Here is a 15243-nt window from a genome sequence, read left to right as displayed (position 1 = left end):
CTGCAGGAAGATTGATGGCACTTCAGTAAAGCCCAATGGAGTTGATTATATCATTTGGTAGTAAGGATTCTGCAGTAAGTAATTTTTTTTCCAAACTACACAAGCAAGTTTACTACTCAATGCATGCAACTTTCACTTCTGACTCATGTAAGCAGCCTTGGGCCTCAACTTAGTTATTGCTCACTTTAAGCAGGACAGAACTTGCTTACTACTTGTGCAGGCCTTGGCCTTTAAGAATTACAAGTTAAAGATCACAGAGTTTAACTCACTTAGGTCATGTTTCCTTACCCGAATCCTCAACTCCAAAGTCCAGAAGTATTACAAGCCACCTTTAGTCCAACTTAAAGCCATAGTCATATACTGTGAGTTTTTACACTATGCACAGTCATTAGGAATAGAGATTAACAGTGCTGAACATACCCAAGTACCAGATTTTATAGTGCCACCCCTTTGACCTTGATCATATGACTATGGGGGCTAATGGATAACTGGCATATTCTCCCAGTATATATAGTGGGAGAGACTAGAGATAAGTGCTGCATATTGAAGGGAGCTTGCTTTCCAGAAAGCCTACTCTCCCACTCCTCTATAGGAGTGTTCAAAGTTAACATTGCATTCCCAGAAGTTCAGCATAAACAGTCATAGTTTTGACTAAAATGGATGCAGAACTTGACACAGGGTACAAATTTATTCCCTGTCTGTCAGTCTCATCTATGCTTTGTACATTAGGCACTGTATTGCTTAAGTTTGGCAGACCTGCTATTAGGTAGAGGAATATGGTTTCATAATAAAGTCATGAAGAAAGTAAAGAGTGCTTTACTACAGCATAAGAACCAAGTGTATCTCCATTACAATGGACCTGTAAAAGGCCTTTAGGATTGAAGATATCTACACACAGCTCAGACAGCTTTCAGGAAGTGCAGCCTGCATTGTTTTCAGGTCTTCTGCTGACCATACATAACAGTAGACAGTATGCTCTTTCCACAAGTTTAATAGAGTTACAAAAGGATACCACTGTTCTATATGCAACACATGGCTAACCACATACACTGCATTGTCACTAAAGTCAATAGGGCTTGATGTACAGATAGTGATCATTAACATTTTCTATGAAGGTAGTGTCAACAGGACAAACTTTCCTTCAAGTAAAAAAAGTTACTTTTTATACCTATAGCATGATCCCTTGACTCAGATGCAATGACTTAGTCAAAGTTCAGTAACTGATGCTTGCTCTTTACGTAAGGCATACTAGTTTCCACTCAGTCTGAGTTTACTTCTGCTTGGAGAAATACTCTTTGCTTTTCTGAACGTCAGGCTTGATTGTGTCACTGCCAGGCTTCCAGCCAGCTGGGCACACTGAAACGATAAGAATGTTTAAGTCTTACCAGCTACTCCTGTAGAACATGTTTTACACATCGTTAAAGCAAACTAGCATCTTAAAACAAATATACATCTTTGCAACATACAGGGGGTGTTCAGTTATTTTACTCCTCTCCATTTGTTCACTAGGTAGTAGCACCCAAGGAACCAGGTGGTTGCCCATGCAACAGCGGGCCCTTTACACATGCACCCCTCCCCACCCTGCTTAAAAGCTTCACAGAAGCTTGACTAAGTAACAAACACCAACTGCAGCAGCCTGGCTCAGAAGGCTTTACAACTTCTCTCCTTGGATGCAGTCAGGCCTATGTTTTCCTTAATCAGCTCATGTCCCACACTTGCATTTAATGCGGAGGGGGAGGAAGAGTTAAACTGTTCCCCTATATGGCCATCAAAAGGCTGCTTGGCTTCAAAACTGCAATGACTCCCAAGAAACTATTTTTTTTGCCAGTGCCTTGTATACAGCCATGCAACATTTAATGCATGCTCCACACAAACCTGGTAGTTTTAAGCTCCAGTATTATAAGCCTCTGAGTGTTCTCTATCCTGGTTTAGATGAGACTGCAGTCCTAGTTCTGCAGGAAGAGCTTTTGACTAACTATAGGACACAGTAAACCTCAAGGAGGTTTTATTTGCAAGACATGCAACTGCGCTATCAAACATCATGGATACCTCCTTAGCTCACAGAGGATGGCATAACAGTCCAGAAGGACTCCAGGAGCTATAGCATAGCCACACTAGCAGCTTGTTTTAACAAAATCTGCTATTGATTTACCAGCTCTGAAGCAAGTATGATGAGCAGCAACATCTGACATCAGTTAATAACAGCTGCCTACATAGCTATTTTAATTTCAATAACCTAGTTCAAACCTTTAAACTGCAGGGCTTTTTCATAACTCCTGCAGAAAAGCTGCCACCACCCCAGGCACTTCATAGTCCTCTTGCACTATGGGCACAAAGACTCTCGTCCACATTCCCCATACTACATGTTGCCTCGTTACACAAGGGCACAAAGCACAGCCAGCTTTCAGGGAATTTCAACAGCTTGTCTAACATTGCATTAGTACTGATGGTCTTAACCTACCAAATCTGGGAGCAGTTTCTGAATTATGCTAAACCTTGCAAGCTACATTACTAGAATCATTTAGGTTGGAAGAGACCTTTAAGATCAAACCTGAACACTATGCTAGCACTACCAAGTCCATCACTGAACCATATATGTAGATGGGGTGGCTTAGCAACATTGTTTAAATACAACAGGGTTGACAACTCCTCTGCTTCCATGGGCAGCCCGTTCCAAAGCCTGATAACCCCTTTCAGTGAAGAAACTCTCCCTAATAGCCAATCTAAGCTTCCCCAGCACATCTTAAGATATTCCCTCTCATCTTATCACACTTGTTGCTGATAAACAGACTCCTAGTCTTTCAGGCAGTTGTAGATAGTGATAAGGTCTCCCCTCAGCCTCCTTTTCTCCAGGCTAAACTTCAGCTGCTCCTCTTAAAACTTGTGCTCCAGACCCTTCATCAGCTTTGTAGCCCTTAGGGGTCCAAAACTAAGCATAGTATTCAAGGTGCAGAGCACAGGGGGATACTCACTTTCCCAGTCCTGCTAGCCATGCTGTTTCTGATACAAGCCAGGATGCTGTCTGGCCACCTTGGCTACCTGGGCATACACTCTAGCTCATTCACCCAGCTGTCAAACACCCCCAGGTCCTTTTCTGCCAGGCAGCTTCCCATCCACTCTGCAAGTCTGTTGTGTTGTGTGGGGTTGTTGTGACAACTACAGGACCCAGCACTGAGCCTTGTTAAACCTCATACAATTACCTGTTCTTAATTTGTCTCAAGTATTTTCTGTGTTCAAGAGACAACTGCTGTGTGCTCAACAAAACATCTATCACCACATTGACTGAAGTGGTATTTCAACATTAGCCATTACTCAATGGACTGTTAACCAGAATAGGATAAATTAACACTAGGATGTCCTTCAACAAGCAGCTGTATAGAACCAGCTGCCATTCAAGATGCTCAATTACTGTGCACAAATCAATAAAAGTACCTAGAAGCTTTCAGGAAACTTCAATTTAACCTGCCTACTTAATGCTGTTCTCTCTAAAAACCCATTTCATATTAGAAAGAGGAAGAACTCTTACCTTCTCCATGTTTATCTGTAAACTGGAAGGCCTGGACAAGTCTGAGGGTTTCATCAACAGAACGTCCAACAGGAAGATCATTGATTGTTATCTGCCTCAAGATCCCCTTCTCATCAATTATGAACAGACCCCTAAGAGACACAACATACTCAGTCAAACACAGCTTTTGAAAGATCATTAGACTGAAGCAACTTTCAAGAACTCAAGTTCAATATTCTATTATCACAGCAAGTTTTATTACTGACCTCTTTCTAAAAACTAGGACCTACAGTAGCATGCATGACAAACAGTAGCAGTTGAAAGCCTAATATTTAGCAAGAATTGGGTCAGACAGGAGGTAAGACATTAGTGCAGGAAAGCAACACTTTCTATTTAAGGAATACACTAGTAGAATAACAATTGGAAAAGAAACCCACGGAAAAAGTGAACTGAAGAAAAACCCAACCCAACAATTACTCAGGCCACATGATGTTAAAAGTTAGAAGCTCAGCTCCCTCAGCAACTTCAACTAACAGTTGACTAAAAGATAGTTTCAGCTTGCTGCAGACATTCAAGTACATGCAAGCTCTGTGTTCATCTGACATGCTCCATGTATTACAACATAAGAATTCACAGCAAGCTCATCTTCTTGCACATTACCTGTATGCAATGCCTTCATCCTCTTTAAGCACTCCATAGTCTTTGGCAATGACACGATTTGTGTCAGAAACCAACGGGATCTTCATAGTACCCAAGCCACCTTGCTTCTTAGGAGTGTTGATCCTGAAAATAGTTTAAGTGTTAAAAATATGGAGACTTCAAAATAAGGCATAAGGTACAACAGCAGCCGATCCTTCCTACAATACTGCACTCAAGTCTACCATGAGGCAACAAGAGAACTGAACAGCATGCTCAGTTCCAGCCAGAAGCACTGCTGGTAACTTCCCAAATGCCTTTGTTACCCAAGTCTGAACACACAAGATTTCAGCTCCTGCAGTAACTGAGGCCAAGCAGAATATTCTGTTTGGTTACCCAAGTCTGAACACACAAGATTTCAGCTCCTGCAGTAACTGAGGCCAAGCAGAATATTCTGTTTGGTTAGAAGGCTGATTCTTACCAGGCAAGGTGACAGAAGTGAGAGTCAACAGAGGCTCCAATTACTTCACAGTTAATTTTCTTGAATTCATCAGCTCTGTCACTGTAAGCAATAATTTCAGTTGGGCAGACAAAAGTGAAGTCCAGGGGGTAGAAGAAGAACACCACATATTTTCCTAAAAGAATAGTATAACCAGTTAATCTATTTTACCTTTGTAAGAGTTGTCACATTCAATATCAACAATACAAATACTGATACAGGAGAAAGTGCTTGATAAAACACTACCTTCAAAGATTAAATGGCAAGATGCCTCTATTTTGACTTACTATATAGGTGGCAAACCCATGAAACACCTAAGGGATTTGCACTTAAGCCAAATACCATCTACACCACTCTTCAGGACCACTTTACAACTAAAACACAGAACCCCACCCAACTGAGGGCTCCAAATCCAGACTGTTCGATTTGCCAAGGAATGCCTGTCTCCTGGGTCTACTCCTGTAAGCCTGCTCAGAGTACATCTACTACCTACAGTAAGCTATGGCTGACTACTATCAAGAGTGCAGAAAAACTACAGGTCTGAAAGGCTACAGGCCAAGACAACATTGAGTAGGTGACTAGTCTACACCTTCCCACCCCCCTCATGCAGCTTAAGGGACACCACTTCCAGATAGAAGCTTCTTTCTGAAGCCATCCACTTCAACATTTGAATACTTTAGGCTTTCCCTTTGATTTCAGTAAGCTTTTTTGGTACAGCAAACATTTCACTACTACTCTAGAGCAGGGAATTTTAGTAGAGGAAAGAATCTACTTTCTGGTGCAGAAGCCCTACAAGAAAAGATCTCCCTCCCTACTCTGCTCTTGTGAGACTCCACCTGGATTACTGCATTCAGCTCCAGGGCCCCCAACATAAGAACAGCACAGACCTGTTGGCACAAGTCCAGAGGACAACCACAAAAATGATCAGAGGGCCAGGGCACCTCTCCTGAAAAGACAGGCTGAGACAGTCGGGATTGTTCAGCCTGGAGAAGGGAAGGCTCCAGGAAGACCCTATAACAGCCTTCCAGTACCTTAAAGGGGCCTACAAGAAAGCTGGGAAGGGACTGTTTACAAGGACATGTACAAAGACAAGGGATAATTACTTTAAACTAGAAAAGGGTACACTGAGCTTAGACAGCAGGAAGAAATTCTTCCCTGTAAGAGCAGTGAGGCAATGGAACAGGTTGTCCAGCAAAGCTGCAGATCCACCCCTTGCAAGAGTCTAGGGCCAGGTTGGATGGGGCTTTGGGCAACCTGGTCTAGTGGAGGGTGTCCTGGCCTCATGACAGCAGAGTCAGAACTAGGTGATCTTCGAGATCACTTCCAACCCAAACTATTCTATGGTCTATGATTTTGATGTTCTAAATACTTTAGAGATGTAGCATCAGTCTCTCAGTATGTTAATTACAACAAAAAAGCCTGATCCAATATTTTTTTTTTTTAAGAGTTGTACACCAATTAGAAACAATTTTCCTAACTGGGACATTTAACCTATTGCCAACAGCCTCCTAAGCATACTGCAGCCATAACCACTGCTCAAGTTGTGCATTTCAGTCTACTGCCAAGTAGTCACTATTGCTTCAGAACCAAATCAAGATGTATCCTTAGATGTCTTCTACTCCTGCATATGGCCAGATTATACCTGTGCAATTAGAGAAGCACATCAACCTACCTTTATAGTCAGACAGTTTGATGTCTTTGAATTGTCCATCTGGCATTACAGCCGTGGCAGTAAATTCAGGGGCTGGTTTTCCAATGAAAGCCTTTCCTGAAGACATCTTGATTTAGTCTAGATAAAAGAACAATAAAGTTCAGATAATCATGCATTTGCACATGGAAATAAGCATTTGTTCAAACAATCTGATCGATTTAGATTGAAAACCAGACAGTTTTTCAGCACCTAATTTTGCATTGTTAGGCTTAAAAGTGAAATTTAAAAAGCCTGGATAATCCAGTCAAAACACTAACATTTTTCCCCCTAAGCAAGCAACACAGCAAGATTCAGTTCAGTAATTGCAGCCTAGATATCCAGACCAAGCCAGTACATAGATTACTCACACCTCCAGATCCATGGCTCATTAGTACTCTGATACAGTAGTGGTTATCTTTGACCAGCAACAGCTCAGTATGGGAAAAAGATAACCTTCTAGAGTTTTAGCAGTATTCAGAATGTCTTAAGTTCCACATGGTGAAGGAGTTCGGAAGTCTGGGTTTTAGACCTTTGCAAGAGGAAACCCTGGTTCAAGTTTACAAGGGAATTTCATGCCTCAGAACTTCATCTTCCTGCTAGTTCCAGAATAAAGGAACTTTGTGAGTCTCCAGAGAACAGTACTCTGCATGACTACAGTTCAGCCTTTCAATCAATTAAACCTTGTTTTATTTGCAACTACAAAGACTCATGGTATATGACAACCACATTATATGTTAAAAATTGAAGTTTCACCAAACTATAAACCTGTATAGCCAGGTCATTTCTCCCCCAAACCTACTGAAAAGTAGTAAAAGGGCACACAAAGACAAGAGAACGCTACTTCAGGCTGCCTGCCCTACAAGAGTAGGCATTTGTAATGCACCCTGTACAAGACTTCTGCTCAGTCTGGGATTGCAGTAATGGAAGTAATAGGAATACATCTCTGGAAGTAATTTGAATTCTGAAGTGATAATCTTTCAAACAGGTAACTTTATGAACCTTGTTTCTTCAACTTACAAAATCTTAAGAGTGATTTCACTGAAGTCGTTCTATACACTGGTACAGACACTAGCTGCCTTGGAGACAAAAACGTCTGAAGGGTTAGTAAGAATCTCATGTTACTAAGGAAAGCTGAGATTCATGGATCCTTCCAAGTCCTCCCTGCAGGCACTAAGTCCGCTGTGGAGAAGGTTGAGAACACCTCATTTCTTGGCTCCTTTCCCCTTGCCAACCACTTTCTTCCAGGAGAACTTGCCCAGAAGTAATGGACATTTAGCCTTCAATCCAAGTTTAATGTTTAGAGTCTTTTCAGTTAAGAGTTTTAAGTCTGAAAGTTTCTCTTATGTACCCTGACAGTACATAGGCAGCAATCATCTACATCTCAGTCTTCAATGAGAGGTGCCAAACTGTTCAGTGTTTCTAACTGCCTTTCACAACAGAGCTCTTTATCCCCCATGTTCATCCAAGGGTTTAGTCTTAAACTGCAGCAGAGTGGGAGTGAGTCTTATTCACTGTGGCAGCCAGAACTCCAGGGTATTCATAGCACTGCACTGAAACAGCCAAGTGAGCAGACATCAACAGTCCTCTCCGCCAAACATCTCACACGGCCATGAACAAACACAGGCGCAGTTCTGAAACTGCAGGTCTGCAAGAGGGATGAGGGGACTGCAGACATGGCACAATATTTATTCAAGTGCCCCCAACTAACTAGTGAGTTTTAACTTATAAACAATAGCTGTTTTGTCTGGAGTGCATCACCTCACATTTTGTGGCTGAAGTACACCCTTTTCCATTACTTAAGCTCAAGGTCATCCTTTTGCTCCGTGCTATGTTAGTGCTCCTATATTTGCTCCATCAGGAATCCCCTGGAGTATTTTAGTAGGTATCCAAATGTCAAACAAAACCCAGCAAGACTACTCTTTGCTATTTACCCTGAGCTACAAATCACTGCTCCCTTTTCAGGCAACATGAAAGTCTTCATTATTGGCACACGTGGCTATCTTGTACTGCAATAGAGCCATTTGCTTTCTTCAGAGCACCTACTGCAACCTACCAACATTTTTGCCTTTCCAAGCAAGGTTAGCATATGTTCTCACATGTTCTGCTTGGATTTTAAGCCACAGCATTTCCTAACCCCGAGAGGAACAGGCCACAAGCTCAGGATGGCGTTTCCTTTCTTTCTAGAGGAAGTGAGAATGGAGGCTGCAAATCAAGTACACTTTAATCAGGTCAGAGTATCTTTTCGCTGCTCATAGCAGCACGCAGGCTCAATTATCCTCCAACTGCAATTAAAGTAAGTCAGGCCTTCATTCTTCACTAGTAATTCATACCTCTAGGACACGCTTAACAAAAGTGAAAGGCCATTTAAAAGCACACCATCAGCCTTCCGCCTCAGACTGCCACAGAAAGCGCGGTTACGCTGCCGAGCTGCGGTCAGAGAAGAGCGCTCTTGCCACAGCGCTCCTCGGTTCGAGGATACCGCAAGCCAGGGACACGCAGACCACGAAACGCGCTTTGCCCAGCAAGCTCCGAAGCGAGACCAAAGCGTTCACCTGCGCACCGCGCTGCTCGGGGATCGGGGGCACCTGCTCCCACACCAAGCTGGGAACAGTATTCCCCACCTTCCCGCGCCGAGGCTTAGAAGCGGGAGGCCCACACGCTCGCCAGCCGCCCCACCGCCGAGCCGAAGCCTCCAGCCCAGCAGGGCGGAGGGAGGGGGGGGGCCGCGGGGCGAGGCCGCTCGGCTCCCAGCGGGCGCGCTGCAGCCTGGCGGCGCGTTATCCCCTTGGAGATCGCCCCGCGGCTCCTCCCCGTGCAGCACGGCGCGGAGAGCTGATAAAGGCCGGCGCGTAAGGAGTTGTGCCGCCTCCCACCCCCCCACAAAAAAAGGTGAACTAAACAAGGAAAGAAAGCTGCATCCCCCGCAGGGCACTCCTTAGGGGGCAGGATGGAGAGAGAGCAAGAGCTCACCCTGCATATTTCGCTCAAGCCCCTGCCCGTGCAGAGGGAGAGGGGAAGGACAAAAAAACCCCTCCCACAATCAAAAACCCACCCAAGACAAATAAAAACCCCGCACCGTGCAAGAACCCGGGAGAACGCCACCACGGGTACTGCCCCGCGGCGAGCACTCCCACGGCCCGGCCTGGCCCGCTCCCCCGCCGCACTTACACAAAGAGCCAAGCGTTCCACTGCTCTCCGCGCCAGGAAACCCCAAACTGCGGCAGCCCCTACGGCACCGCCCCCTTTATATCCGCTCCGATCTCGCGAGGAGACGGGCGCTGCCGCGGAAGGGGGGCGGCCGCCACTGCCGCCCCTCCCTGCGCGCCGGGGCCGGGGCGGCCGCCTGCAAGGGCAGCATGACTTGGCAGATTTGCGCCTATCCCCGGCGGGATGCTTGATAGCGGGGCTTTCCCCTCCTTATCGGAACGGGGACACTGCCCCGGACTGTTGAAAGCAGCAAAGGAATTTGAATAAATGGCGATAATTCTCTCGATGGTGCCCTGGGAGGTGCCGTGGAAACAGGCAGTGCAAAGGCTATAAACAATTAATGGGAAGATGATTCAGATGGGTTATTGCAAGAAGAAATCGCTTTTTTTAATGCCTAGATATGAGAAAGCTATAATCAGAAGACATCAAAGAAGCAGAGGATAGACAGGATTTTGAAGGGAAATAAAGGATGCCTGGCATGTCATTTCGGTGAGTGGGAGTTGGCTATTAACTTAATTATCAATAAAATCGGACCTGTTAACAAAGCAAGATGCATTGCCGGTGTTACGTAGGAGTGGGGTCAAACCTCTATCCTCTAGCCCTGCACTACCAACTGCCTCCTCGTTTTGATACGAATTCCCAAGGCGTTCATTGATTCTTCCCATCAATGAAGAGACTGATTTAAGTCATACAAGTCAGCAGAAAACCTGAAAACTAAGTTAAGTCTAACCTCTAAGCTTCGGGGGCTGTCATGCTTTAATCCACCAGGCAGCTAAAACAACCGCATGGCTGTTGTCACTCCCCAACCCCAGTGGGATGGGGGTGAGAATTGAAAAGAAAAAGGTAAAACTCATGGGTTGAGATAAAGGCAGTTTAATAGGACAGAAGAGAACAGTGATGATGATAATGATGATAAAGCGATACAGAAAACAAGTGAAGCACAGCACAGTTGTGCACCACCCAAAGCCAATGCTCAACTAGTTCCTGAGCCACACCACTTCCTGGCCAACCCCCAGTTATATACTGAGCATGATGCCATATGGCATGGCATATCTCTTCGGTCAGTTGGGTCAGCTGTCCTGGCTGTGTCCTCTCCCAGCTTTGGGACCCCTGCATTCTTGTTGGCAGGGCAGCATGAGAAGCTGGAAAGCCCTTGACTGCTTGGCAACAACTAAAATATCAGTATGTTATCAACTTTATTCTCATACTAAATCCAAAACATGGCATTCTACCCGCTGCTAGGAAGACTGTCCTGCTGAAACCAGGACGGGGGAGGTTGGAAACTCTGGGAAGATAAGTTATTCACACAATTCCCAGAGTGAAGCTTCTCCGAGGGACATTTAGCCCAAGGGAATCCTTATAAGCCTTGTGCTTGGATCCAAGATTGAATTAAAGCAGTTTGTACTTTTTGATGAACAAACCCTGAATTTAAATATAAAAATTCTATTAAATAGTGAATGCTAAAGGCCATTAAGGACATACCAATGACAAAGCTGCCTGCTTCAGTCTAAAGTTATAAATGTGTTTACCAACTGATTGTTACCCGTCTGTTCTGCAGTTTACAGTTGTGTTTCTTATACCTGTAAAAACTTGATTATAAATTGCAACGAGGAGAAAACCACAAAGGATAAAAAAACTTCAAATGTTTCTAATCTGCACTACAGTGGAGTGTTGCTGGGTGACCATACCCACGTGACGATTCACCCAGGAGCAAAATAATACAAACAAAATAGCATGTATGTATGTACTTGGAGAAAAAACCCATGCTCACCTTAATGCAAACACTTTATCTGCTGGTGTTTCTATTGTTACAACTTGATTAATCTTTTACAGAATTAAGTTTGTTGCTTTCTTAACAGAAATGTTGTGATGACAGGTCTATGAATTGAGAAATGTATATACATACCTATCAATTAGGCCACGAACCTGTGAACAGATTAACCCCTGAAAGGGCAGACAGTCCTAATTAAAACCTCTAGAACAATGCAGTCTAGCATATTTACCAACAGACAAAGCAGTAATGACTTTCTCATGGTTTCAGACTCCTTTAACGCTCATTATACCCATTTCTCACACTTCCAGGTGCATAATATACCCATTTTGCATAGGTACCACAATGCAGTCTGTTCTTGGCTTGTGCCTTAAGCATCACATTTCCATTCTTATGTCCATGGCCTCATTATTTTTTATTAGTTTCTAAGTTAGTCTTTCCAAACATCAGTTTGTGGAGATTTTTGAGTGATAAATAGTCAGGGCCACTCCTTGTTCAGCAAGCAGATGGGCTTCTGTAGTCTTTTTCAATCTTTAGATGCAAGATGCTACTTAGGTAAAAAAGAAATAATTAAATTCTCCAGGAAAGAAAGGGCACATCTACCAAAGTGGGTGCTAGAAGGAGAGTTCTCTACACCTTGCTTCTCCACACTATTCTTTACACAGCAGATTAGCCACAGTGTAGTGTAGAGCAGCAGAAGCCCCAGTGTTGGCCTTTTTCCACCCATCCATACATCTTTGGTCATGATACGTAGTTTACATATAACAAAGAGGAGCTGGCTGGCCCAGCAGTACCAGAACACTGAAACTACTCAGAGACTTCCAAATTGTGAGCCGTGCCAGGTTTTACATGTATCATGCACAGTATCTCCCATATACCAGATGGAAACAAGTCCCTGATGTGAAAATCAAACCCCCCACCATGTGTAAAAAGCAAAGGCAAAGAAACAGGTCCTGTTTCAGAACACTACCACACTTCTGGGGTTCCATGCATTTTGTCCGAAGAAATGTTGAGGATTTTATTTAAGTGTATCCAGGACTTGATGAACTTAAATGGAACAGTAGGGTGAGCTGGGATTGGGAAATGCTGGGCATCCTCCTCGAGTGTATACACATCAGTCCTGCAGCACAGGTCATGCATGCCCTCTCAGGCCAGCACATTAGGGCATCATCACACCTGTTCTGTTGAGATGGTTGCTGCATGTGCAGAAAGCCCTTTGAATCCTGAGCACACTGAACTTACTGTATACACATGGTACCACTGGGGACATAGTAAGAGCAAAATCCTGGCCATGTGGGGACATTTTAATATAATTTATGCAAAGAGTCAATGGAAAAGTCAACAACTGACATGTTCCCAAGCTGTGGGGCATTTATGCACAAGCAGCTGGTGCACAATGCCTTTAATGAAAACAATTACACGCCATTAAATACACAATGCACATATTCACCTTGCTTTGCTCAAGTGAAGATGGATTTCTAGATCAAAATGACTTGTATTACCTCTTCCTTCTTTACATATTTTTTTAATTAAGAAACTTTATTACTGTATGTTTGGATGATCACTGCCTTTTAATGACAATTTTTTTTAACGTTGCTTACCTTTTCTCTTTTACTCCTTGTTACTTTATCGAAGGCTGAGGTTTGTTAGCATCTTGCTCTCGCACTGACTTTCCACTTCCCTGTACTTTGGCAAAACAGGCTGCACAACAGAAAAATCTGGTCATGTGAATGCCCAGGAGATTACTTAACCTCTGTGCCTTTAAGCCTCTTGAGCAGTTCAAGTCAGAACAGCAAAAAAAGAATCTGCAGCAGAATTATCTTTTTGGAAATAAGTAACAGGCTCTTCAAAGCCCTGTTGGGTGTATATATATACTGCTTTGTGATCTAATCATACTTTTTTTTAAAAAAAAATCTGTTTATCAATTACTTATAAAATGGAAGTGTGGAGTAAAAGTCAACGCTGCAGTTTTCTTCTCTTGTGTTTGAGATTAGGTGTAGTCTTCTCTTGGTTACGGGCCAAAGTCTGCTCCAGTTGGGTTCGCTGTCTTTGTCAGCAGCAGCAGGACTGTGCCTACCCAGCAGTGAGCACTCTGAACTAATCACACTTCTCTAATCTCACTTTCAATCTTGCACAAATAAGGAAATGCATTCTTGTGCACCTGCAACAAAAGGGCCCCTAGTCCTCTCAGGAAACACCGCTTCTTCATGCACCTTTCAGCACAAAAGCCGGAGCAAAAGGGGAGTAACTGGCTTTGTGCTTTCCCTGGGTTCCTGATGCTTAGGGCTGCGCATAAAACTGAGGAAGCTCTGTCTTCTTACCAATAAAATCTGCTTCAAGAGGCCAAGGCAAATACCTGACCAGGGGAGTTCTCGGTAAACACATACCCTTCAAACAGGCTTCATCTGTTGGGCCTGTGTAGGTTCCCTCAGTGATGTATCACTTCAGCACCGGGCTGTGACCGGGAGAGCCCCTTCGGCCCGTGCTTCCCGATGGGACCCGAACGAGAGGAAACGAAAGATGAACAGGGCAAGCCCGACGGATTGCCGGGCCAGCGGGGCATCCCGCGGCTCACGCAACGGGGAAGGGAACGCCCGCAAGAGCCCCGTGAGGGAGAAGGGCCGTGGCGAGGCCGGCTCCTCCGGTCCCGTCCCCGCAGAAACTCTCGCTGCTGGGCTTGTTTCCTCTCAGAAGGGACACCCCGCGCTGTTGAGGTGGGTCACGGACACCTCAGGCAGCGCCGCCGCGGAGACCGGCGGGCGCGGCCTCACAGCCCCTCGGGTGACCCCCAGCCCGCCTTCCCGCCTGGGCCGGACCGCCGCGGTGGCGGCTCCCAGCCGGAACCGGAAGTGCGGCGGCAGCGTTGCGAGCGGGCAGCTGCTACGCCGCGGCGCGGAGGTGAGTGCGGCAGCGAGGGCGCGTGCGGGGTGCCTGAGGCGGCTCTATCACCTCCCGCCGCGGGGCGGGCCTGGCCCTCCGCTCCCCGGGCCGCCGCGATAAGGGGCGAGTGGGCGCGTTTGGTGTCTTCGGGGCGCCAAAACGTGGCGGGTTGGTTCCCGTTTGTGCGGCAGATAGAGAGCCCGTGGCGGGGGCTTCCGCCGTTTCACTGTATTTGCCTGTTTGAGCGCATATTCACGTACAGCGCCTTTATATACGTGTTGCTGGGGAGAGCTCTCTGCTTTTAGGCTAAAAATGAGCTGTAGCCGTGGTTTGGTGCACAGGTGTAGCCTACGCCTGCCTGGTTATTAACGCCAGGCTGCTTCTGCTACCTATGAGTTATCCTGAGCTTTAACTCGTGCATGTGGCAATAAATGGGCACTGTTAAAACAAAACCACATCTTGCTTGCCCCTCTGTGTTTGTTTTTGCCTTTGCCCTTTTAAAAAAGAGGATTTTGGCTTTTTAATGACTCAAATAATGATGGCTGGCAAATACTGTCGCTCTCATGTCTCCTTCTTAGGGGAAGAATCTGAGTGGAAAGTATTAATCAGCGTGTTTTCTTCTAGTCTCTTTAATTCTGTCCTATGTTCCCGTTCTTCCAGAGGCTGTAGTTCTGCTTTCTCTGCTACATTAATATACAACAGTTACACGAAGCAAGATGTTTCTTAAAAATCGTGCTGATGCTAGTTATTGATTAATGGTGTGTACCTTGTCTTCTGGGCCAGAGTGTTGCATTTAAGGTGATTGTGTAACGTGGCTGGATAAAGTGTATGGTTGGTGTCTTATTTGTGTTATAGGCCAGTGTCCATCAAAAAGCCTCAAGTCTTCAGTTGTATTATGTGATGTAAGAATTAAATTCAGGTAAAAAGCACACACCTGCACGTAGCTGTCTACAAAATTGCTGTGCAGACTCAGAATGGAAGAGATTTCCTGCCCCCAAAAATGAATGAATACCCTCAGTTTTGTTCACTGATGATTGCTTTCAGCACCAACATCT

The 15243-nt window shown here is 44.9% G+C and overlaps 1 protein-coding gene across 2 annotated transcripts; it reads right to left on the bottom strand.

Annotated features, from left to right (window-relative positions):
• Positions 1-973: 973 nt before the first annotated feature.
• Positions 974-13649, bottom strand: PRDX1 (peroxiredoxin 1). 2 transcript variants are annotated; one of them, XM_084266173.1, is made up of 6 exons: positions 13630-13649; positions 6313-6429; positions 4623-4776; positions 4166-4288; positions 3527-3657; positions 974-1356 (listed from the first exon to the last, which is right to left on the bottom strand). In XM_084266173.1, the coding sequence occupies exons 2-6, from the start codon at positions 6416-6418 to the stop codon at positions 1271-1273; spliced, it is 600 nt and encodes a 199-aa protein (XP_084122299.1). In that variant the 5' UTR covers positions 6419-6429; positions 13630-13649; the 3' UTR covers positions 974-1270. The 2 variants fall into 2 exon arrangements, with proteins under 2 accessions (XP_084122299.1, XP_084122298.1); XM_084266172.1 differs by lacking the exon at positions 13630-13649 and adding an exon at positions 9499-9546.
• Positions 13650-15243: the final 1594 nt, after the last annotated feature.

Source organism: Gallinula chloropus, assembly GCF_964237585.1.
Source record: "Gallinula chloropus genome assembly, chromosome: 6".
In the NCBI taxonomy this organism is placed as follows: Eukaryota; Metazoa; Chordata; class Aves; order Gruiformes; family Rallidae; genus Gallinula; species Gallinula chloropus.
Note: the sequence above shows the minus strand (reverse complement) of the source record. Positions and strands in the feature narration are given on the sequence as shown.